Raw genomic sequence first — 26,138 nt, 5'->3', positions numbered from 1 at the left:
ACACTTAAAACTGTAAGATAGTCCAGACCATGGAAAAGGGAAATGAAATTAAATTAAATAAAATAGAAATTTGCATTGAATTAAAACCTATAGTCAAAATTAGTTTGTCAATTTTTTGGTGGCATGGCGGGCTATTATTTTGTGGCAAGTCAGGTATTATTTTGTGGCATTTTTTACATTTATTTTAGTAAAGTAAAACAGCTAAAATAATTTTAATCTGATGAAAATATATAGCATGTGTCCAGGCTTTGCTTACAAGGCCTTGATGAAATATTGATTTTTTTTAAATTTCCCATTATATGAGAAAAATATAATACGTTTCATTTCGATCTAGAAATTCTTATTTATAATATCTAAATTCGTATATTTTTTTGTCCTAGATCAATTTGTAAATTACAAGTCTAAACTCTAAATTCAATGTTAATTTATTTGACCTTGTCTCTAGCACAACTTAACTTTTAACAAGTCGCATATTTACTATTTAAACAATCTACATTCATAGTTATACCTTGTCTTACTTTTACAAGATAATGTTTTTAACAAACAACAAACCAAACCTCTCTAAACTACCAAATATTTTCTACATAGCATTTTATTAAATAAGAGTCGAATAGAGGGTAATATGGATAGGAGTTCCTTCATATCTGTAATTTAAAAGTTTTATGTCGTTTTTCTCTTCTCTTTTTTTTTGCTCATTTTTTAAATTTGTTTAAACACCCCATTATTTTCTCTTCATATACTTTGCTTATTATTTAAATTTGTTTTAACACCCCATTATTTTCTATTCATATACTTTGCTAATTATTCCACTTTGTTTAATCAGGACATTATTATCTAATTCCTTGTTTTTTGGTTTTTTTCCTTAAATTCTTAAATTTTCTGACTTTTTAATATTAATTGTGGTATTTCCCCCTGTATACATGATATATCTATCAACCATGTAATATATCATGCTCTAAATGGCTGAGTGTAAAATTTGATTGATTGATTGATGGTTTCAAATATTTCATGCATTTTCAATCCGATTGAGTCTAAGAGAAGATTAAAAATATTCTTAAAAGATATTAACAAAGATATAAACAAATCTAACACCAACTTATACAAATAACTAAAACAGTATGATTTCTTTTACTTGAACCTACTTGATATGTTATATCATAACACTTTGACACTTAAATTTGTCACCCCTTTTAAACAGGTACAATACAAGATGAATTATACTTGATATGCATGCAGCTACTTCGACAGAAAATAGGTTATTGGGAATTGATATCTTGTACATGCAGTTACTAACTGTTATTATCTAAGTAATATGATGTTGGCAACAGAATGTCTTTACTTTATGTAGTAGAAGGTTAAAAAAAATTAAAACAATCATAATCAATCTGAGATTTGGTCAAATACTTGAATTCGTAACGAGTAGCTGTTTTAAACACTATTTTAAGCAGGCTACGCAGGGGCGGGTCCAGCCATTTAAAAAAAGGGGGGTTTCCAACACAGGAAAAAGGGAGGGGGTTCTAACTATATGTCCCCATTCAACTGCATTGAATGGCAAAAAAAAGGGGGGTTCATACCCCCGGTACCCTACCCATGGATCTGCCACTGCTACGTAGAGGTTGTTTACAACGATATCTCATCATGGAAGCAATTGTGTCAAAAACAAAAATCAGACACGAATTTTATCATGGTTTTTTCCTTCACAATTACACAGTTGTAAATCACCAATCACATCAATAAGAGATCTCAAAAATAAACAAGGGCATGTATAAAATTTGGAGAATATTATTTTTATGACCTATCTATGAGCATTATGTGTTCTGGTCTGTGCGTCCGTTCGTCAGTTCGTCCGTCTGTTCCGCTTCAGGTTAAATTTTTTGGTCGAGGTAATTTTTGATGAACTTGAAGTCCTATCAACTTTAAACTTATTACACATGTTCCTTATGATATGGTTTTTCTAATTTGCAGGGCCGTAACTACATTGAGGAAAATGAGGCAAATGCGTCATGTTAGAAATTTCAAAAAAAAAAAACTTAAACAAAAGATTGTCTTAATATCAAATTGTTTTCAAGGAAAGTGTCTAGCAAGAAGCAAGTTCTCTTCACTCTCTGGTGTCGCCCCTGCATGTTTCTATTTAGCTTTTAGTTTTCAGAGTTGATGGTTTTTTGTTTGTACTTCTATGTGACTGTCCCGGGTTTGTCTTTTGTTCATTTATTGTCCTACTTTATGACTATAGTCTGAGTGATGATTTTCATTTGTAAACGTGTGGTTTTGCAATGTTGCATGCCCACCGATGTCTAGATATAGTGAGAGAAAATATTTTAAGAATATACGATGCTACAAGACACAGAACAAAATGGTCGTTTCTGCATGGAGAATTGAACTTGATATCAAAGAATACAAAACTGGCTTTTTTTGGGGGGTAGATAAAACTAGAAAGCTGACATAGTTTAAATAAAAGTAAGGTCACCAATTTCCCGGATTCAAATAATTTGCAAAAATAATAATAATGTATTGCCATATGACCTTTTCCATTGAAAGGATTAACTTGCATTAAGTCATGTTCAGACCCTCTAACAGAAAATAAAGGAATATGGAGTAAATGTGCACGAAACATAATCACACAGAGTCAATGCATAGAAAAAATCTAAAAGACAATGGTCAAGTTGCTGGAGGGTCTTCAACAATAAAAGAATCAGTAATACCGTAAAACAGGGTCAAGATGGTCCCTAGTGTAGACTGAAGCCGTACTAGTACTTAAAGTACAATCTGTCACTATATTCAAATCTAGTCATAAAATAACCACAGTCTAAGCACAATACAATTAAGACAAAAACAGACAGACAGATCCTGTATTAATGATTATGAGAATTGCGATTTTTGCTTTATCCTACATATCGGTCTTTTAATGTTTTCCATAAAACCTAAAAGTCTTAAATCACAATGAATCTATGTTCTTGCTTTAAGACCAGATAATGGTCGGATAATAGCAACAATAAATTGCATTTTAATGTCAGAAAGAGTCCGGGAAACTTTCAGAATGCACGATTTTTCGTAATTTTTCTCAGAGCTTCTGGGGACCTTGAGCGGCCCCAAAACCCTCGTCACATGACATAAGACCATGACATAATTATGCATGATAAGCAAAACAATATACAATTATGGCCCGTTGAAAAGGTGAATATATTTTGCCTCACTATTAGAAGAGGCTAGTTACGGCCCTGATTTGGATACTAAATTAGAGTTCTTATCCCATATTTTCAAGGTCCACTGAACATAAAAATTATAATGCGGATGAGGCATCCGTGTACTACATTAGGGACACATTCTTGTTTTGTTAAAAAAAACAATTAACAGTGCTTTTTCTAAAAATTTAAAGTAACATACAATATATTTGATAGTAAAACAGTCTCAGATTTACTTAGAAAACTATATTGTGACTGTAACTGTCTCAATAGCAATTATTTTTGAATTTTTCAACATTAATCAAACAGTTTTTTGCTTCATAAATGAATTTCTTTCCCTGTAGCAGATTTATTACAAAAGTCATTGTCTTGCACAAGAACAAAAATATTAAAAAAAGGATTCATATTGAAAATTGTACGGCAAGTTTAAAAAAAAAAGTTAAGAAAAAAAGATAATTTTTTTTTTCTTTTTCTAGACAAACGTATTTTTTTTTAATTTTGATAAGATAAAATGCAACTATGTTTCTCAATAAAAAAAACATACAATATTCGATTCAATGTTATTCTTAATTTTTACCTTATTCTCAATAGAAAACAACTAAATTCTTCTTTTCTTTCTCTGACAAACAATTTTTCTTTCAGAATTTTGTTTTCTAACAAAAGCAAAGACATTACATCATTAATGTAAAAACTTGTGTAACAGTGTAACGAATTGAATATATGAGGGTGTGGATTAGATTTACAGCATAGAGAGTAAATGGTAAAAAAAATGCAGAAAAATAAAGAATAAAAATTATAGGAATAAGAGAAAAACAGGTCAAATAAATAAGGAGCAGATAACAAAATGGGTCTTAAATATAAAGAATAGAGAATAATTGCAAAAACATATAAAGAAAAATGACCAAAAATATCACAAATAGAAAAAAAAAATTTAAAAAATGAAGGACCCCACCCCTCCCCGATGTACAGTCCCAGATATTTTGTAACAACAAATTTCTTACCTGGACATTGTTGTATATTGCTGCCATGTTGGTTATTTGGTACTTCTGTTTGTATCCGAAAGTCCTAAAACACAAAATTGAATACAGAATAAAACATTTACAAATGCCGGAACCGCATACAGAGCAACATTAACTTACTCTTTCGGAGCACTATATTTTACTTCCGGTTTTTATGGGAGTATTGGTACTGCCCATGACATAGATTTTATAAGGTCTTTTTTGGGGATAAACGCACGTGAGTGTCATCAATTATGAAATAGCATTAATCCTCTCTAGTGTCCTGTAGCTTTTATGTTTAGTAATCCTTGAAACACTGTCATTTTGCTCCTCAACATCGTGCTTTATTTGGCCCTTTTTTGATTCGAAAGCCATTGATGGGTCTTTTGTAAACGAAACTAGCATCTGGCGTAAAGAATTGTATTCCTATTACTGTGGATTCATTAATATTCGTTGGATAACAATTTTCGTGGATTTCGTTGGAACAGGGGAACCACGAATTTAAATGTTCAACGAAATACAAAATTTCAATAGGAATGTATGCAAACTTTTCTCAAACAACGAATTTAAATATCCTCGAATATGCAATTTGTCCGCAATCCACGAAAATTGGTACCGACGAAAATAAAAGAATTGTATTCCTTTTATGTACATGTATGCTGTACTTTTTTACACATTTGTACAAATTAAATTCAGTTGCTGTCGTAACTAAAGAAAAAAAAATATTTTTAGTCCTTGTTGTAAATGCGGATCCGAATTACTTTTACGCAGACGAACAACCATTGAAGGCAAATATCAATGAAACAGGGTCAAATTTTAAACAACAAAAACTGGAACCGAAAAATATATATAAGTCTACACTTATGTTTGAGATTGTTCGTATTTTTATAAACTTGAGTAACATATCAGCAATTACTTTTCGGTTATTTGAAATTTTTAAAAGTTCAAATAGATTTTTTTTCTAATTCCTTCAACATGAACTTACTCGTTTACTGTCTCTTCCGTAAACATTTACAAATAAGTGATAAAATACAAAGTTTACAATTTATTCTTCTATTCGGAACAAACGAAATATTCATTTGATTAAATTCTAAAAAGTATTTCCTATTTATTTCAAAATCATTTCCGAAAAAAAAAATGTGCGTACCAATGTTTATAATTATGACTAAATGTTGAATAATTTTACGCCTCACCATTTTAATGTCTTCTTGGCTGTCACCTCCGAAGGATGAATATTTATATTGTTAGGGTCCATTTTGGTATAAAATGGCGAAAGTTTGTTAGGGCGGAGAAATGTTTGTAAATAGAGCTTTAGTTACAAACGGAACTATTTTGAGGGCGGTATCTTTTACTCCATCACGATGTAAATATCTTTGTCATCAGGTGTACAGTATCATCAGCCTCGTTCTGGATCCAGTTAACGTTGACGGAGGCTACAATGAAATAATTAAATAGATATTTGTTTTAAACGTACCATATCTTGTTAATCTGTTTTTCACGTGTCAAATGTGGTCTAACTTTAAAACAGTAGATTAATCCAATAAAAGGATTGCCGACGATTAATCTACCGGTAGATATGGACACTTTCTAATGGCGTTTGATGATACATGGTATTTATGATATGCAACTTACGATTAATAAAATGAGTTGGCGTATAATATTTGTATAAGTATATCTTTAGTCTCTACAGTAGTGGAATAGTTTACAAAATACCACACTTTCTCTTCTGATGAAAGGCGTAACCTTTTAATAACTTATGACATCTGTATAACTGGAATATGTTTTTATAAGTACTCCTGCAGAAATACTTAAGGTAGATCATAAGTAAATATTTTTTGAGACAGAATTTTCTTATACTTAGCCAGAATGAAGATTTTAATATGCTCTTTTCAAATATATAATAAAAAGGAGGGGTCACCGTGCTATTTTTCAAGCTATGAGTCGTTGAAAATTGCCTAAATTTGGTTAGATTGTTCATGGGAAAACACATTTGTGTGCATAAAAAAAAATCTATGAGATAGAATTTTGAAAAAAATTGTGAAAAGATAGGTTTTGTAATATGTTTTAAGAAAATAAAAAGAAAAAATGGTGTCACCGAACTTGTTTTCTTGCTACAAGTAAAAAGAAAAAAATTCCCTATCTGTCCAGTATAATTTTTTTACTAAAAGAGTTATCTTCCCTTAAATGGCTCGTTTGAAAAAAATGATTCTAAAAGCAAGAAAAATTATATTTGTTTAAATATTTTGATTTATACAATAAATTGCCAAGTTTTCTTAATATTATTAAACAGGCTAACCAATAAATTGCAAATCTGTCTTCAAATTTGCAGATTTAGGCAAATAACTAGACCGATTTTTTACTGTGATTGTTCAATCCAAGATGGCGGTATACCATGAATCTACCTTAACATTCATGAGTAACGACGTATATGCATGGATTACTGTCAGCAGATGCGTTCGGGACTAATGATTTCAGAGGGCACATGCAGAATTATCTTACATACATGTAACAACATAATTTCACGGAACATTTAACTGCATTACTATCCCCAGGTGCCTTTGGGATCAATGATTTAAGAGGGTCGCCTACAGAATTTAAAATACATGTAACAACATACTGAAATGCATGGAACACGTAACTACATTCAGACTATCAACAGGGGCGTTCGGGACCAATGATTTTAGAGGAGGAAACTCGTTTATCAGGACAGCAAAGTACGTCCACGGTATACTTTGCCTTTAAAGGTTCTGATCTGAGGTTAAGAACGATTAATGTTGAAAAAGTAAAAAACATAATTGCTATTTTGAGACAGTTACAGTCACAATATACACAGCTATCTGCTTGCTTTCTTATGGAGCTTCAAATATTGCTAAAGTTCAACTCCTAATTTTGAATTATTGATGCCCCCTTTTCCCAATCGGTATGTAACATTTAAAATGTGTTACAGTAACTACCTAAATTTGGACCCTAAAAAGGACTTGACAATATCATATCTGAAAACCAATATTGACGATCTGAAATTTGCAAAAGAACAACAAACGTCTGTGTTCTGTTAAATGTGTTTTTCGTTCATTTTTTCCATAAATAAGGCCGTTAGTTTTCTCGTTTGAATTGTTTTACATTGTCTTATCGGGACCTTTTATAGCTGACTATGCAGTATGGGCTTTGCTCATTGTTGAAGGCCGTATGGTGACCTATAGTTGTTAATGTCTGTGTCATTTTGGTCTCTTGCGTATAGTTGTCTCATTGGCAATCATACCACATCTTCTTTTTTATATTTTACAATGCTGGTTTTTGCTAAAGTGAAGCAGTATTTCATGTTATATGTTTTGGGGTTAAGTATGTTGTCTATTTTCAATGAACTACATTTGTAGTACACATTTCTATTAATGAATCAGCTGAAGCCCGCCTCCGGGACCGGAATTTTCTAGCTGTGTTGAAGACTTCGGCTGTTTTCTGCTCTATGGCCAGAGCCGGGTTGTTGTCTCTTTGACACATTATCCATTTCCACTCTCAATTTTATTTGCCAATGAAAATTGTGTACTACACGAGAAATTGGATAATTATGCAAGTTAATATGTACACATATCTTTTATGTAGCTGATTAAAATTTGATCAAGAGTAACAACTTACTTATTCTTTAAAAGGCATCAAAGCTTTAATTTTTGTTCATTCTATTTTGTTTGGATATAGGAACTTGGTGTTCCCAAAATGTGTAGTGACTGTGTACAGGAAGAAAGCAGCTAGAATTTACTTGTTATTCCATTTTGTATTTTATTTTTATTTACAGTTTGGCACTTAGACATAAATTACATCATTATGTATAATTACCATTAACTTTAAAAGAAATACATTCAATCGGAAAGTTTCACTGCAATTTCAATAAACAATACACAAACAAACTAATTTAATCAAATATATTGCTGTGTTTTTAAATACTAAGCATTTGTAAATTGCAGTCGAAATTGCAAATTGGATTATTGATAGAATTTGATTCTTAAGGTAGATACATGGTATACCGCCATCTTGGATTGTACAATCACAGTAAAAAATCGGTCTAGTTATTTTCCTAAATCTGCAAATTTGGAAACAGATTTTGCAATTTAAAGGTTAGACTGTTTAATAATATAAAGAAAACTTGGTTATTTATTGTATAATCCAAAATATTTAAACAAATATCATTTTTTTTGCATTTAGAATCATTTTTTTCAAATGGGCCATTTAAGGGAAGATAACTCTTTTAGTAAAAAAATTATACTGAACTGATAGGGACATCTTTTTACTTGTAGCAAGAAAACAAGTTCGGTGACACCATTTTTTATTTTTATTTTCTTAAAATATAGTACAAAAACTATCTTTTCACAATTTATTTCAAAATTCTATCTCATAGATTTTTCTTTATGCACACGAATGTGTTTTTCCATGAACAATCTAACCAAATTTAGGCAATTTTCAACGACTCATAGCTTGAAAAATAGCACGGTGACCCATACTTTTTATTATACTTTTGAAAAGAGCATAGTAAAATCTTCATTTTGGCTAAGTATAGGAAAATTCTGTCTCAAAAAATATTTACTTATGATCTACCTTAAATGGTTTTAAATTCAGGTAGGGTGTAACCTTGGAATTATTGTATTCAAGTTTTAGATACAGTACTTGATCTTGTCAAAGTGAACATACAATTATATTGGGGGCGAAGAATCGGTATAAAAGGAAGTAACTCTATAGAATCGGTATAAAGGGAAGTAACTCTATAGAATCGTTATAAAGGGAAGTAACTCTATAGATGGGTATAAAGGGAAGTAACTCTATACTAGCAGTTTGCTTTGCCTTTGGCGTTTGTGATAGGCAGTTTAATTAATTTCTATCAGTTGATAACGACTCATTTTTGTTCTTCTTACGGTTCATAAACCATTGTTTATTCTCTTAGAAAGACGTGTAAGTCATATAAGAAAATAAGGAGCCAATGCATGATTGCCAATGCGACACTGAATATCTATCAAAAACCAAATGGCATAGAATTTAGGAATTAAAGGTTGTTTTGTTTTGTCGGGTTTTTTTTTATCTTCTTCTTCAAAATAAGAATAGGATAATAGAAGATGCGGAACATAGATTGTCTACAGGATAATAACCGAACTATACATTTGTTTAATTCTATACAAACATTTAACAGGAAATAATATTGTATTGGTGATATATTCTTTATGGTTAGTCCAAAAGAGCAATAAACCGATATACACACATTTGCAAAGTCTGTTCCACTGATCTTTAAGATCTCGCTTTTTAGTCAGAAACATACCGCTTAGGGAGCTACCATTTGATTTTTATGGGGGGGGGGGGGGGGGGGCTAGGATGAAAAATGTTGTCCTGCATTTTTTGTAGTTGTATTCTCTGACCTGCCTTTTTATTTTTCACTCTATTCGGTCCTGCCTTTTTTTATTAGTTTATCCTGACTTTTTTTACCTAAATTGTCATCCTGCCTTTTTTTTTTTTTGCAAAGTGTCTCATCCTGCCTTTTTTTTTTACTCAAAACTCCTGTCCTGCCTATTTTTTTCAAATTTCATCTTTCATCCCCCCCCCCCCCCCATAAAAATCAAATGGTAGCTCCCTAAGTGGTATGGTAGCTCCCTTAAATAATCACACGATAATAACTTATGAGATGATTCCAGATAAAGATAGTTGAAAACGATACGACAATAATTTAGCAAGGCAAAAACACATACAAATATATATCCAAAAAAAACATTTAAACACCTAAAATGTGGCTATCAATCTCTTGTTCCTGCATAAAACCGTACAGGACACGTTATGACGCATGACATCTATAACGCGTTGATTTATAAAAAAAATTAAACTCAAGTTTGAGTTGGTAGCGTTCATACTTTACTAGATAGATATAGGAAGATGTGATGTGAGTGCCAATGAGACAACTCTCCATCCAAATAACAATTTTTAAAAGTAAACCATTATAGGTCAATGTACGGCCTTCAACGTGGAGCTTTGAGTCCTTGGATTAACCTGTTTCAAAATAGCTTGTATTGCTATATTTATTTCCGATGATCAACTGTTTTCGTTATTTTTCAAAGCATTTGGTCACCAGACAAATTAGTATATAACGCAAAAAAATACCAGAACGACAAAGACTTATTATATTTCATTTTCCTCTTTTTAACTAGTAAACTAATAAGGAGTTTTAAGAGATTAACAAAAGACATGTATTTCATAATAGGTTGTGTATATAAAGGGTTGTGGACCATACGAAAATTAATCGGCAATGCAACAAGAATCAAAAACACAGATTTAGATACAATGCCTCACGAGGCTCTCGCATCTGACAGATGTCAATGACATGTGTTACAATGCTCATACCCGGTATATACCAGAAAAGGCATTATATATTGAATAAAATATTCTTTGAACCAAAATGTCAGAAAGACATACAGAGTTGTTGAATATTAAATTTGTTTTCATATTAATCTGTTTGATATAACTAAATAGCAGTCAACATACTTTATTAACATTAATAGTATTTATTTAGTAAAATACCTTCTAAGCTATAATCAAATATGACTGGAGACATGAAATAGCGTATTTTATCTACAGAAATATTGAATTAAAATAGGTGAGGGAAAATTATATTAGGTCAAATTTTAGAACGCGAGATTTAAGATTACGGATTAGACATTTAAAGGGATTATATATGCGTCAAACATGCCGATGTATCTCTGACGTACGTCTCCTTATGACGTGATCAGATATATATGCACATCGCTCGTTTAATCATAGTAATTACAATCCTCTTTTAGATTAATCTCATCATAGATATCATTTAAATGAAACGATACATACATGTACCAAATAAGGATTTGAAAAAAGAATACTTAATTCCTTGAATTTATGATCTAATTTGTCTTTAACTTTAGGAATTTAAAAATCGTCTACCGAAACTACACACAAAACAATTCACATATTGTTAATTTTCTATCTGAGTTTGACTGTCCCTGTGGTATTTCTCGCCCCTCTTTTGGTACTAAAACCAAGACATTACGATCAAATAAATATTCCCCTTTTTATTATGTTGATTCTTATCTTAGGTAGTTTTTGATTATGTACACCTTATGTAAAAGCTGTCATAGGCAGCATGTCATATACTATAATATTTGGTTGTTTTGGGACAGACACCATCACTTTCAACTTTTTTTAATTCGTCCGCGGCGATCACACTTGTTGAATCATTATTTGAAAAATACATTTCAAATCCTATATAATAATGAGATGAAAAACAGATTTTAAATAGCCAGTTTAATCAAATACGAAATTTTTTTAATAACTTAAAAAATTAAAAAGAAACTGTTTTTAACTCAATCTCCGGCACAGAGCTCACATCCGTTCCGTACTTACTTCGTATCACTACACTAAATATGTAGTGTACTAAGTATACGGAAAGGAAACGAGCGCTGTACGGAGATTGTTTTTAACTGTGCTTGAAAATATTAAGCGGAAGTGAATGATTTGGTACCGGAAGTGAATGATTTGGTACCATTAGTATGAATATACCAGTGAAAAACTAAAAGATGGTATTGCACTGATGGTAAGCTTGGTTTACTTCTTTGAATTGCTCTGACTTTTACTTGACAGAGTAACAGAATGTTATACCTCAGGGTAGGTAACCTGTCAAAAAATCATTTACGTCGGAATCAAAAGGTGATAATATAAAAATAGTGATTTAAAATACTAGATAGTCTATTCAAACTTAAAGATACTTGTGTATAGTTCATGTACTGTCTGTTTTCAATACACATGTGTCTTATAAATTTCCTGTTTAAAAAACTTTGAAATTTTCGGAAGACCAAGGAATTTCTTATCCCACGCATAAATTACCTTCGCCTTACTTGACACAACTTTTTGAAATTTTGGATCCTCAATGCTCTTTTGGCTATTTTGAGTCTTGTGTAGACGAAACGCGCGTTTGGCGTACCAAATTATAATCCTGGTACCTTTGATAACTATTGAACAACTTTATATTATCCTTTTGAACACCCATTGTGGGATGGTTCATGCATATTCAAGACAAAATTATGTATTAATTTGCAATACCGTTTTCAAACGTGATGATCTTCGCTTCAATATAGAAATAAGAAGATACGATCATTTTACCTCAAAACATTTTCGCCTTATTTAAGTTTGCGCCCCAGGCTAACCTCAACTCCTGGGTCCGCCCTTAGATTATACTACTTATATTTTTTTTAAATTTCTAAAATCGCATGACCTACCTGACTAGAAAAATCTGATGCTTCATTTAAAATCAACAATGTTTCTTAAACGATGAAAGAAAGAAATACTAAATAAACATTTGATAAAGAAGCAAAGCATCTCTGAAACTTATATTGAGGGTGTGGTAGGGGTCCTTCATTTCTGCATTCGTTTGTTTTTATGTCGTTCTTCTATATTTTTCTATCTGTTTATTCAAGCATCACTATATTCTCTTTTCTTTATCTATTTTTTGGCCTTTTGTATTCGATTCTGTACATTTCATTAACCCTCTATTTTGTACATTTTGCTCATTATTTTATATTCTGTCCACCCCCAATCAAGACCCTCTATCATTCTCGTGCAACCAACAAGTCATATACCATTTCCGGAAACAGAGTAAAAGGACGAGGAAGAAGACCTATAGTTGACATAGATACAGAAATATTACCTTGTTTGAAAATTTAAAAATGAACATGCTATGTAGTTTTAAGTAAACCATTATAGGTGGTTAAAGTAAGGCCTTCAACACGGAGCCTTGGCTCACACCGAACAAAAAGCTATTAGGACCCCAACATTACTAATGCAAAACAATTAAAACAGTAAAACAAACGGTATAATGTAAAAACACATCAACAAGCGACAACCACAAAACGACATGATCCTGATTTAGGACAGATGCAAACATGTACATAAAGAATTTTATTTATCAGAAATCCTAGTATAACATTTATAAAGTTTCATTTTTTTTATTAAATTACAGAATTGTTTTTCCGGGGATTGTGTGTCTGGGGGATGGAAAGGTTGAAAGGGTGGTAGTTAGGTTGGTTGAGTGAGATTCACATTGGTTCGATCTGAGATTCCAGTGCATCAAATAAAATGGTATTTTATATATTTATTTTTTTGTCGAGCTAGATACACAAATACTTTATAAAAAGGATATTTTCCAATGTTTTATGTATACCCTTTTGGGGGTGAAAACGAAATCGAATAATTGAACAATCGTCGTGCGACAATTGCAAATATGACCACCATAAATAATAATAGGTACTAATAAAGTTCCAAAAACCTTCTTTAGAAATTGAATGCTCATAGAAAAGTACCGAAACACGGAGACAGCTATATGACTAAAATGGGCACATTTCTGCCGAATAATCATAGTAAACAAAATCGTTACAACTTTTTGTCAAATCAGTTGATTGCTTGTTGTTAGCTTATTGTCCAGTGGCCAATATTTCATAGATATTCAAGACGTAACTTCTTTACAGACGACGTGATGTCGGGTATGCTAATGTCAGTTTATGAAAGATGAAGTATATCAGAGAAAAAAAACTTTTTTCTGAAATTATGTGAAACAATTTTGTATAGGGTTTAGTAGGGTTAGTCATATATTACAATCTTTTTGAAAACAGGCATTTATTGATTTTGATTATATTTCTTTATCTATGATTGATTGATTGATTGATTGATACAATCTTTTTGAAAACAGGCATTTATTGATTTTGATTATATTTCTTTATCTATGATTGATTGATTGATTGATTGATTGATTGATTGATTTATTGATTGATTGATTTTTTTATTTGATTTATTGGTTGATTTATAATTGAGAATGAAAATGGGGAATGTGTCAAAGAAACAACAACCGTACCTATAGCAAAAAAAACAGTCCACCAATGTATTTATTTATTTATTTATTCATTCGTTTATTTTTTGCTAAAAAAAAAAAAAAAAAATACTTCAGCTAGAGTACTTAAAAAATGTATCAACTCTTTTAACCGGTTCATACCATTTATTCGCATTTTAGCGCCTGTCCCAAGTCAGGAGCCTCTGGCCTTTGTTAGTCTTGTATTATTTTAATTTTAGTTTCTTGTGTACAATTTGGAAATAAGTATGGCGTTCATTATCACTGGACTAGTATATATTTGTTTAGGGGCCAGCTGAAGGACGCCTCCGGGTGCGGGAATTTCTCGCTACATTGAAGACCTGTTGGTGACCCTCTGCTGTTGTTTTTTATTTGGTCGGGTTGTTGTCTCTTTGACACATTCCCCATTTCCATTCTCAATTTTATTATAAAATACAAACACTTTTGTTTGGTTATCTTTAAAACTTCACAACAAAACTAATAAAGAACTTTATCTTTATGATGTTTTTATACATGTAACTAGCAAAATGTCGTCTGCTAATCAACTATTTCAAACGTAACTGCTTCTTATCAAGAAAATAATTAACTGGAGTTTCACTTTTATCTGTGTACATCAAACTCTCAAGTTTGTGTGAGGTTTGTAACAACTAAAACACTTCTGTATCCGCGCCTTAAAATCTTTCCCTTACTCAGCACCTGCGGAATGTTAATTTAAAAATTGTGTGATTCGGTTATCACGAACATACAACAAAAGACATTCTGATTGCGGATTAATAACTTTGATTATTGGCGACTGAAGACGGACAGTTATTAAATTACAATGTTTGGTGTCAAACTTTGATAAACAAAGATGGAATTTCGTAGTACAGTTGTCCAGACGGATATTTAAATGGTAGCCTTTAATGAACCTTTAGTGTTTCTTTTTCGTGCAGAAAACAAGCCCAGACTAATAAATCTGTCTCATTGAATATTCTGCAGGAAAAGACCTAGTTAAAATATCGTTCCGTAAAAAAAATTATAGGAGTAAGGAAACAATAAATTATACAAAACCCCGCCACACGTCCAAATTAAGGAAGTATTTTGTCATATCAAATTTTGTTTGCAACCGCAGACTGATAAATTTGGTTGGTTGAATATGGATCAGGGGACAATACTCTTCAATCTACACAAAAGTGTTTCCTGCATAATTAAAAATCGTTTCGTTAAATAATACAGGATTTGGGATGTCATAAAATATACAAAAAACCAGAAAATGTCCAAATTATCATGTCATGAAGTCTTTTGTTATTTCAAAATAATATTAAAGTGTTTTTTAATCATTTACAGGTTTTGTTATTGTTTGGAAAGTTGTGGACAGTCTCATTTGCTAGTCTGGTTGGATAACAGATTTCAAGTCTAGACTCGCAACAATTTAATAACATATTGTATATCTATACAGTTAATTTATATAAACAGTCCGCCAAAAGTAAAGCACCACCTATTTTTATTGCATTGATTTTTTTTTTCAAACTTAAAAAATCAATTATTTCTCGAAAAAAAGAAAACAATCATATAGCAATTTTGCTAATGTATACCATACAGAAACCACAAATACAATTTTGGTCACTTATGAAGGTTCTATGCATGTAGGTTTTTTCGATCAAAGAAATACTGTAAATTACACAATTCAGAAACGGAATTTAAGTTTCACTGTGATTTTATTTTTTTACAACAATTGATCACCCTATATCATTAAAATTTTCTACACATAATCTTTGGTATGTTCGGCAAAACTAATGTCAATATTTGAGTCAATAGCATGTGTAACAAGGTTTCTTCCGGTACAGTTTCATAACACGACGTATCATTCTCGGTACAAGCCTTTATAACTTTAGTTGAGGAAATCTGTTGCATTAAACAACAAATGCCACTTTTAAATCAAGAAAATATTGTGAAGGTCGATATCTGCGATTGAGATTTCAACCAATGGCATCTCAGACATGTTTGATAGCGTTTATGTTTGCAGACATGGAAGGCCAAAAAATAGTGTAAATGGCTTGTTGCTCTTTGAACTCGGTTAAAGCCCTTGCCCTGTGTGGCCTAGAGTTGTCGTCCATGTAAAAGGGTCTTGGCAATGTTGACGCAAGTGGGGCATTATTAAAATGAGGGACTACAATGTTTTAAGGCACCAAATCGGTGTATGTCTGTCCGTTTATGTTACCCTGCAGAATATGCATACCCAGCTTATAACGGTATAAGAAGCAACCTTGTATTGGAACACCACCAGCACTGAGTGCAGTCCTTGCGCAAACATTGTTTTGGTCATAGGCCTTTTTCTTTCCCCGCGAAATTCGTATTATGGCGTCTACTGACAGTAAAAGAAACTGACTCCAATCTGACCAATGAGTATTTTATCAGCTTCTTATGTTCAAACATAGATAGTCATTATCCCATTGAAACCTGACGGTAGAGTGCCTGCTCGTAAGTACAGGTCTCTATATATACACCACGACTTGCTCTTCGGTTACCTCTATAAAGTCGACGGACCAATATACGAACACTAACACGACCACTTGGAGAAACCGTGTACTTGTAAACGTGAAGATGACCTTTGTTAAGAGGTTGTTTGACTGCTTTATCGGAGTTCAATCTTTTTGGTGTTATTGAATTTTCTTAGTGTATGTTAAAGGTATAATTCATAACACCAACAATTAATATTTTTTTCGCAATAGTTTAAAAAAATTGCCAGTTATAGTTCGGTGGTGCTTAACTTTTGGCGGACTGTATAGAACTGGGAGTTTAAATGGGAACGATTCCGGCCCATTTGTGGATCTTTAATATCATTATTTCCATTTTTACAGGTGAAATATAGGTAAAAATGCGGTAATGTAATATCTATTTTTTTTCGGAAAAGTAATGCACGAAAATACGGAAACGTAAAACTGAATGTTTGCTAAAATTGCGGGAACGTAATATGCCCAAAATAATAATACAAAAACAATCAAACAAACAAAAACAAAAAACAAATTATTAAATAAATGCATTTTTAAACCGTTTCAAACATATTAATTTAAGTTACTTTAAAAAAAGATGATTTTTCCAAACAGACTGAGTGTTCATTATGTATATTGTTGAATTATTTTTAATTATTTTTTCGATTTGTCCGTATTAAAATGTTATTCTTCTCTGTTGAGGCATATGATAGAAAGATTTCATATCGAAGTGACTAAATTTGGGATCCAACGTCCGTGAACTTTCACTCTTTGAACTTCTATATTTGGGAACCACGTAAAAGGATTTTATATATGAATCTGTTATTTTCTCCATTGTTGAAGTGTATGATAAAAAGATCATAACATGTCATTTTTAATATCGCATGTATTATAAGCCCTCGATCAACATCAGCTCTCGAGCCATGCGGCTCTTGGGCTGATGTTGAACCTGGGGCTGATGAAAAATGCCATGTAATAATCTGATAATACACAACACAAGTTTCCCGTTATATGTCCCAAGTCAACTTTTTGCATCAGAATACATTTCTATAGTCCTTCAAACCATGAATTCTTTCTTTCTTTGTTTAATATTATTTAACACAGATTACACATTTTTTGCAAATGCATATATCTTTATATAATCAATTCTTGTATAAGTATTTATTATTACATTTTAGAAGAACATGGTTAAGCTATCATTGAAAACTAGCTTTAGAACTTCTAGCCGTACGATAACATGCAGCCTACAATTGATTCATATGTCTTTATTTGGAAACAGAATTTCTGTTTTTTATAGTTGTCTCACTTTTTCATATTTTATAATGAATTTATTATTTAAAATATTAATAAAGGAAAGATAACTGGAGTATACATTACGTAACTTTTAGTACAAGCATTTATGAATACTCAAGATGGACTTAAACAAGACCCCCGAATTTACTAGTGTAAAGCCAACGGTCTAATCTATATAAAAAAGAAATGCCATGATCTCCATCTCCAAAAAGAAACTAATACTTGTTCCTCAGAAACATAGTTTATATTTCAAACCTAGGTATCTTAGTGACATTGAAATCCACGGAATACTTGTATCAATATGCTATTATTGGACAACCAGAAATGACACAAAATGTCCGCGATTACGTAAAAGGGATGTAAATAAGATAAACCACAAATGAAAATAGCATTTATAACCATCTGAACTTTACGTTCTTGTTAGAGAATTCTTTATTAGGACGAAAACAAGGAGAAAGGTGATAAAATGTCAAAACATTACAAAAACAAGAAATGTATTCCAATTAAAAAACAAAATATACAAATTATAGTTGCCGAGAACGGAGGTGTTTAAGGTACAGAGAAATTAAAAATAGCATTGAACTATACACCATGTACATTTGTAACATGACACCTTCATTTTAAAAATGACTGTCAAAATTTACCATTCTTCATCGCCCTGATATCATTGATAGAGCCTTCAATTTCAGATATTTAGTTATTTTTTTCTCGTCCCGAAATATTTGACACTGGGTCATGGATAAACGTTCCCAACCAGTTTATCAAATTAAAAGGACAAACGATACATAATGAGTAAAGAAGTATGAAATACTTGCCACTGGGTCAAAGATAAACGTCTCTCAACCAGTTAATCAAATTAAAAGGAAAAACGCATTTAATGAATATCTATGTTTGTATAACTTCATATCTCAAATAAACAACTGCTAAACATGTTTTTTTAAATACAATTTTGTGGATTTTTTTCTCTCTTTTTCTTTTATAATTCACGTAGGTACCGAAGAGTACAAAAGATGGAACAAAATAAAGTGCTTTGTTTTTTGTTGTCTTTAACTCTTACTTTTTCATGTATTTAGGTTTTATAAATTTGATAAATGTTTGATTTGATTTTCTTTTGTTCCTTTTTCGTTTTCTCTTTTCTCACTTTCTTTTTTGCTTATCTTTTTTTATTTATATTTTTATTTATTTTTTCTGATCTATTTTTATTTAAACATCTTTAATTTTCTTGCAATTTCTCACATGTCTCGATATCTAGATACAAGTTTAGTATCAACAGGCAAATGTGTCTTATGTCCTTCATTCTTTGGGAGGTGTTGTGTAACATTTGTACTACTTTAACTTTGTTCAAATATGAAAAATTAAATCAGAAAAAAACGTGACAATATGACTTGGGCATCATCGAGGCGGAGAGTTTAAAGTTCCAAAGTTTAGCTATTCCCTGACGTTATAGTTCTCCACATACGGGTTACAATGATATTTCTCTACATACGGGTTACAATGGTATTTCTCTACATACGGGTTACAGTGGCATTTCTTAACAAAACTCCCACACCATATGGCATAAAGCAGGTAAAAGTTATCCTTAAATAAATTGTATAATTTGTCAAAACAAACAGATAAATAGACTCCAATAAAGTGGGTCATTATTTTTACCACTTAATATATACCACATAAAGAGAAAAGAAAGAATTTTAAATTGAATATACAAAGGATTAAAGGAATTTGATAAAAAGAGAAATATGAGGGACAGTTTTAACAAGATGGTCAGCCGCTAATGCTTAGATAAAAGATTCCAGGTGAGAAATATATGTAAATAAACGATTTGGTGACCTGGATACAGAATTGTTCACATACCAGATGATGGTGATGATGTCGTTAATGGTAATGGTGAGATGGAGATGGTGTGATGCCTATAGGGGCGGACTCAGGACCTTATTATAGAAGGGAAAGTGGGACTGGAAAAGAGCGGATTCTTAGAAAAAACTATGAATCTAACGTTTCTCTGAAGTTTAATTCTTTAAAAACTCACTAGGTGCACCACTCCCCCTCCCAATACACACCCCCTTCCGTTTTTCTTCCTCTCTTTTTTCCTCTATTACTCCTAGCTTAAATCCACCAGTGGTAGCTTTTCGTGTTTTAAGTGAAATCAAGAAATCTTCTTCGAACGCATTATGATTAAAACAAAACTTACAGCAACGCAGCTGTGATTTATAAAATCAAGAAGATGGGGTGTGATTGACATGGATCTGTATGATTTTTTGATTCAATTTTTTTTCTTGCCAGCGGCAAATAGTTCATGCCTATAATTTGTTTTATAGAATGAATACCAGGGGAAAATAGTTCATGCCTATAATTTGTTTTATAGAATGAATACCTGCGGCAAATAGGTCATGCCTATAATTTGTTTTATAGAATGAATACCAGGGGAAAATAGTTCATGCCTATAATTTGTTTTATAGAATGAATACCTGCGGCAAATAGTTCATGCCTATAATTTGTTTTATAGAATGAATACCAGGGGCAAATAGTTCATGCCTATAATTTGTTTTATAGAATGAATACCAGGGGAAAATAGTTCATGCCTATAATTTGTTTTATAGAATGAATACCTGCGGCAAATAGTCCATGCCAATAATTTGTTTTATAGAATGAATACCAGGGGCAAATAGTTCATGCCTATAATTTGTTTTATAGAATGAATACCTGCGGCAAATAGTTCATGCCTATAATTTGTTTTATAGAATGAATACCTGCGGCAAATAGTTCATGCCTATAATTTGTTTTGAAGAATGAATACCAGGGGCAAATAGTTCATGCCTATAATTTGTTTTATAGAATGAATACCTGCGGCAAATAGTTCATGCCTATAATTTGTTTTATAGAATGAATACCTGCGTCAAATAGTTCATGCCTATAATTTGTTTTATAGAATGAATACCAGGGGCAAATAGTTCATGCCTATAATTTGTTTTATAGAATGAATACGAGGGGCAAATAGTTCATGCCTATAATTTGTTTTATAGAATGAATACCAGCGGCAAATATTGCATGCCTATAATTCGTTTAATAGATTTTTGACAGCGGCAAATATTTTATGCATATAATTTGTTTTATAAGATTTAGAATATAAATGGGGAATGTGTCAAAAATGTGTGAAAAAGCATTCCGATCAAAGAGCAGATATAAGCCGAAGGCCTAAAAGAAACTAAAATTAAAAATAATACACGATTAATAAAGGCCAGAGGCTGTTGACTTGGGACAGGCGCAAAAATGCGGCGGGTTTTGACATGTTTTTTTGAAATCTCTACCCTCCCCATATACATCTTAGTCTAGCCAATGTAGAAAAAAAAACACACAACAATACGCACAGTAAAATTCAGTTCAAAAGAAATCAGTGATACATAAATTAACAAAGGACTACTAGCAGTTACTGACATGCATGAATGTCAGCGGTAAATATTTCATGCCTATAATTTTTAATAGCATGAATGCCAGCGGCAAATATTTCATGTCTATTATTTGTTTTATAACATGAATGCCAGCGGTAAATATTTCATGCCTATAATTAGTTTTATAGCATGAACAATTTGATGTGTATTATATAAAAAAAAAAGTAAAATTGAACATTTACATTAATCATGAAAATCCTTCAATTCTGACACGTGTTGTTCGGTGCTTTGCTTTTGCGCCAATTGGTATTTCATATGCGCCAAAATATCTTTCATTTCAGCCACAAACCATATTTAATTTGCGCCAAAAAAGTAATCTTTCATTTGAGTCAATATTACAGGAAAATACAGATCATATTTGAAATAGTATTAAACATAGACTTTTTTTTTAAAGACTTTTGATAATAACGTCGATTTTAGTTCGCTTAATTGAACATTAGAAATTTAACGATATGGACAATTGCATGCATTTTATAACACTTTTGTTCGAGTTAAGTATATTTTTTGGTAATTTTTCATAACAGAAAATTCGTCGGAATAGATTTCGCAACGATAAAAACTCGCAATTTTGGTTACAACTGCCTTATGCAATGTTGACCTAATATGCGAGGCTGTTCAGTTGAGGCCCTTAAAGCAATATGCTCTCAAACGGTCTTTTTTTTTTGCTTTTTTTTATGTTTTACATATTTCAAACTGTGTCTCGTTCTTACTTGTTAAAGTTTTTGTTTGATTGTTTGATTGGCACTTTATACCAAATAATCTAAATTTTAAGTTGAAAGTTTAAACTTTATCGCCAACATGTCAATACCGACGTTGTGAGTTCGAATCTCGAACATGACGTGTACGTTCGATTACGATCTGAACTGAATATGATTTCTAGGTTTCGATGCTACAGAAATTCGGTGGTTCCCTACTGGAACCCGGGCTTCCTCCATCAAAAAAATCGAGACACGGAAATTACTACATTTTACGCAACAACTCGTACCGTCAATTTTGATCTTATTTCTGCTACTTAAAATAATTTTAAACATCTTTTCTATATATGCATATTAATAATCAGTTAAAAAAATAAGGTATTAGTTCCAGTAAAAGCCCTTGTACATGTAAATCGACTTTATTTTCGCTCGATGAATTAAGCTTATGAAAAGCTTGCTTGACCGTTAAATACCATTCACAAAACCACAACCCCGTCCCATTGTGTTTCAGCCTTGTAAGAATATGGTCTCGGGACCTCTCCTATTCGACAGCAAAATCCACGCTTAAAGAAAGTGGCTTTGCAGGATGTATTATAGATCCCTAGGAACATATCTTCTTCTGGTCAAATTGAGATGTTAATCCGATTGAATCTATTGTTTTTCTCGTCCCGCTAAGCATGAACTATTTGCCACTGGACATAAAGTAAACATCAACTAATTGTATGTCTTTAAAACTTTAGACAAAAATGATAATGCTACAAAGACATTCGTCTCAACTCGGCCGATTCCGTACCCTCATCTAAGGAGAGTAGCGGATTCTACCGAGAATTGCCGAATGGCTACAAAGAATGACATTACCTCTGTGATATACTAACTAATCAACCAAAGTAACGAAACAATAATTTGAAGTCCAACTTTTCATAGAAAATAATAATCAAAGTACTGAAGTACTGAACATCGGATGATCGCAAGTTCTTGTCTCAGAAAAAAAATCCACATCCCTATACCTGAAAGTGAGGTTAATGTACAGATATATAATTTTTTCTGGGAAAATTTCGTGCGTGGGTCATAAATTAATGACTGGGAATTCATCCTCACCGTAATGACTATTATATTGTAGTGATACAAATCAGTATAATCTCAGACTGGTTTATATTGTTAGATATTATATCAATACTTGTATATTACAGTTACATGTATATGTAATTTTCATGCATTTGTATATCATTCTATTCTACTATATTATTATTTGTACAGTGCAAGTGCACGGTGGACACGTCACTCTTCTGTAATAATTAGATTTTTCTAAAAGAATTGATTCAAGTAGGCATATGTATTTTTCCTTTATTCAGTGTGCACCAAATTTTTTATGTTATTTCTTCATAGACAGAAAAAATATTACAGTCATTTCTTAAATAACAAAACATTTTAATATTATTAATTTATCTTTTTTTTTTTAAAGTATATTTGATGGGTATTCATTGAAGAAATGAATTTATAACAAGCGATAAGGAATGTTAGTTTGCTCTTGATGATGTCTACGTATTCATCATCTTTATAGATATTAACGGATATTACGTTATTGAAATCTAGGCGATAGCAATACACCGGAATGCCCTAACGGTCATCCGCTGTAAAAAGGAAAAGTTGTTAAATTATCAAATGAAAAAAACATTCATGCATATGACCAAATATTTCGACTAAATTCGAAAGTGAGAAAGTACCATGTTACTGCACATAGGGGTCAACATTATTTTGCGGCAAATGATGACAAAAGTCGGCACTTAATTTCGAAGATGAGACTTAAGTGTTCAAATATCTGATTAAGTTTTAAAACATTTAATGTCGATTTTTGAATTTTGGGGTTGAAATAACTAAACTTGCAAAAAAAATCTCGTGTTTGCCGTAAATCGATGAAAATAGCACTCTGTAAATATCAGACCAACTGGGCACATTGTTACAGTGTATCGAATTTCATTATACATGTATATATGGAACATACATTGCCTTGTATCGTTTCTTTTGTTGACTAGTATACTTTCTGACTGACTGGAGGTTCTTGATTAATTTAAAAATTGCAATCCCTTCATTGTATGACTCAATTATTATTACTAATTTTTTCAATTTGTGCATATTTCTAAATCTCATACTAAATCTCATACTAAATGTCATATACTATATAGCAATTACAAGTATGCGTGTTTGTCAATAATTTTTACTTTGCTTGGTAGTTTAAATAAATATTTTGTTGCATGTTGTTAAGTTTGTCTATTTGTTGTTTTGTTTAAATTGATTGAAGTCATTTGGCATTTCGATTTAAATTTACCGCAGATAGAAAAAAAAAGAATAACATCTCTAGTTTAATGTTCCTTTTAACTTTTAAGTCGAAAAATGAAAAAAGAAAATGTTCACAACGGAGGAAACGCGCAAGTGCTTTATGCTTGGACCCCTTTTTTCTTTCGGAAAATAAGAATAGATTGAGGAACCTATATAAACTTTATAAATTGTAATATTGTATGCATAAGACAAAGAACACACTAAATAAATGAAAGTATAATTAGAAATTTCATAAAAAATTATTACAAAATAAGTAAAAAAAACCGAAGAAAAAGAAAACAAAAGAAAAGTTTTAAATTAGTTCTAAGAACATGTATGTACCAGCGCTTGTTACAAAAACTAAGTTTGAGTTCTATATAGTTTTCTTTACTGTAAATTGCAATTACTATGCACCGGCTTATAGTTATGAACAAGAAAACCGCTTTTTCAAGTAAAGAGAAAAATATACTTTTTTTTTACTTACATTCGGTAATAGTATTAGTTCTTTTCCAATAATTTTTTTTCAAGCTTCTGCAAATAATCCCAACATATACCCTCAGTTTCCGTATTGAAGACTGGGTGAGGCCAGACTTGTATCAAGTTTTACTTTTTGTGGTCCAAATCGATTGTTTATCCGCATCTGTACTATTAATTGTCATAGATACTTTTCATTCTGTCCAGCCGATCTATGTCATGCCGGTATCACTAATAACCGAAAGACGTTGTTTGTCCTTAAAGGTAGATAACGGCCTAAAGATACTTTTGTCGAAATGTAAACATTGTTTCAGGATGCAATTGGTCTTGTAATAACTCTCTGTATCAAACGGTGTATAGATTAAACATGTACATGTACGTTAATCTTATAAAATCCAAAGTTGACTGGATGGGTTGGTTATTTTCGGTACTTTTAACGTAGTCTTCCGAACATACTTTATCATAATCCTTTTGTTTTAAAGAATTTGCTGCAAATGTTTTAATAAGGTGGCAACACAGAAGACATCTATACAATGATAATGATGTTTACTTTTTACAGATGCAATAAACATTTAACATGAAAAGAACGCGAAATACGGATTATGCACAAACAAAAAAATACTAACAAAGCAGTTTTATTTTTTTTTATTTTGATGAAATGATGAAATTCACTTTTAACTTTTCAAACTTTTCAAAATTTATGAAAGTTATATTTATTCAAATAAACAAAAAATATGTCCTTTCATATCTATTCAACACTTAAATCTGCACGCATTTTTTAGAAGTTTTTTTCAGTTCAAATTATTTTTCTCTGTTCATCCATACAGTCGATCAAAATATCAAATGCATCTAGAAAAATATAATCTCGTCAAACCACACGTGAACGTTATCAACACCTCTTCAATAATCCTGTACGAAATGTGTTTTTACTGCTGCTTCACATATTTGGTCGTCTGCGAATAAAATCATATCTGTAAATATCTGTATCATTTATAAAAGTGGTCACTGGAGACTTTTTTTTTATTGAAATACACCCCTACTCATAAGTTACAGTATGAAACAAATATTTGAATAAATTGATAATATTAATACTTTAATAATTTTGTTTAATATTTTATTTGATAAATGATTGATCCCCGATTTAATCACTTTCTGAGCGAGAATTATACTGAGAAATATCCGAACAACACAAAAATTTGGCTGCAGCAGAAATATGTTGATTTTTTTTTTCAGATTGAGTAGCACATTTATTATATTTATGTTATTTTTTTAATTGTTTGATACAATTCTTACTTTAATCTAGCATTAAACAACCCATTTAAAGAGCATACAAAACTCACCATAAGTAAAAAAAAACTATAGAGCATA

The 26,138-nt window shown here is 31.5% G+C and overlaps 1 protein-coding gene across 2 annotated transcripts in view; it reads right to left on the bottom strand.

Moving 5' to 3' along the window:
• Positions 1–25,282, bottom strand: part of LOC139502434 (chitin synthase chs-2-like) — a 52,390-nt gene extending 27,108 nt beyond the window's left edge. The window contains exons 1-3 of one of the 2 annotated variants that reach the window (XM_071291908.1): positions 24,781–25,282; positions 5,374–5,613; positions 4,184–4,247 (exon numbers count right to left, since the gene is read on the bottom strand). In XM_071291908.1, coding sequence (XP_071148009.1) covers positions 4,184–4,247; positions 5,374–5,435 — 126 coding nt within the window. In that variant the 5' untranslated portion in view covers positions 5,436–5,613; positions 24,781–25,282. Of the gene's footprint in view, positions 1–4,183; positions 4,248–5,165; positions 5,261–5,373; positions 5,614–24,780 lie in introns of those variants that run through there. The other variant, XM_071291909.1, reaches the window with a different exon arrangement.
• Positions 25,283–26,138: the final 856 nt, after the last annotated feature.

The sequence above is a fragment of the Mytilus edulis genome, chromosome 14, assembly GCF_963676685.1.
Source record: "Mytilus edulis chromosome 14, xbMytEdul2.2, whole genome shotgun sequence".
Taxonomy (NCBI): Eukaryota; Metazoa; Mollusca; class Bivalvia; order Mytilida; family Mytilidae; genus Mytilus; species Mytilus edulis.
The sequence above is the reverse complement of the archived record's forward strand: the minus strand, read 5'-3'. Positions and strand labels throughout refer to the sequence as shown.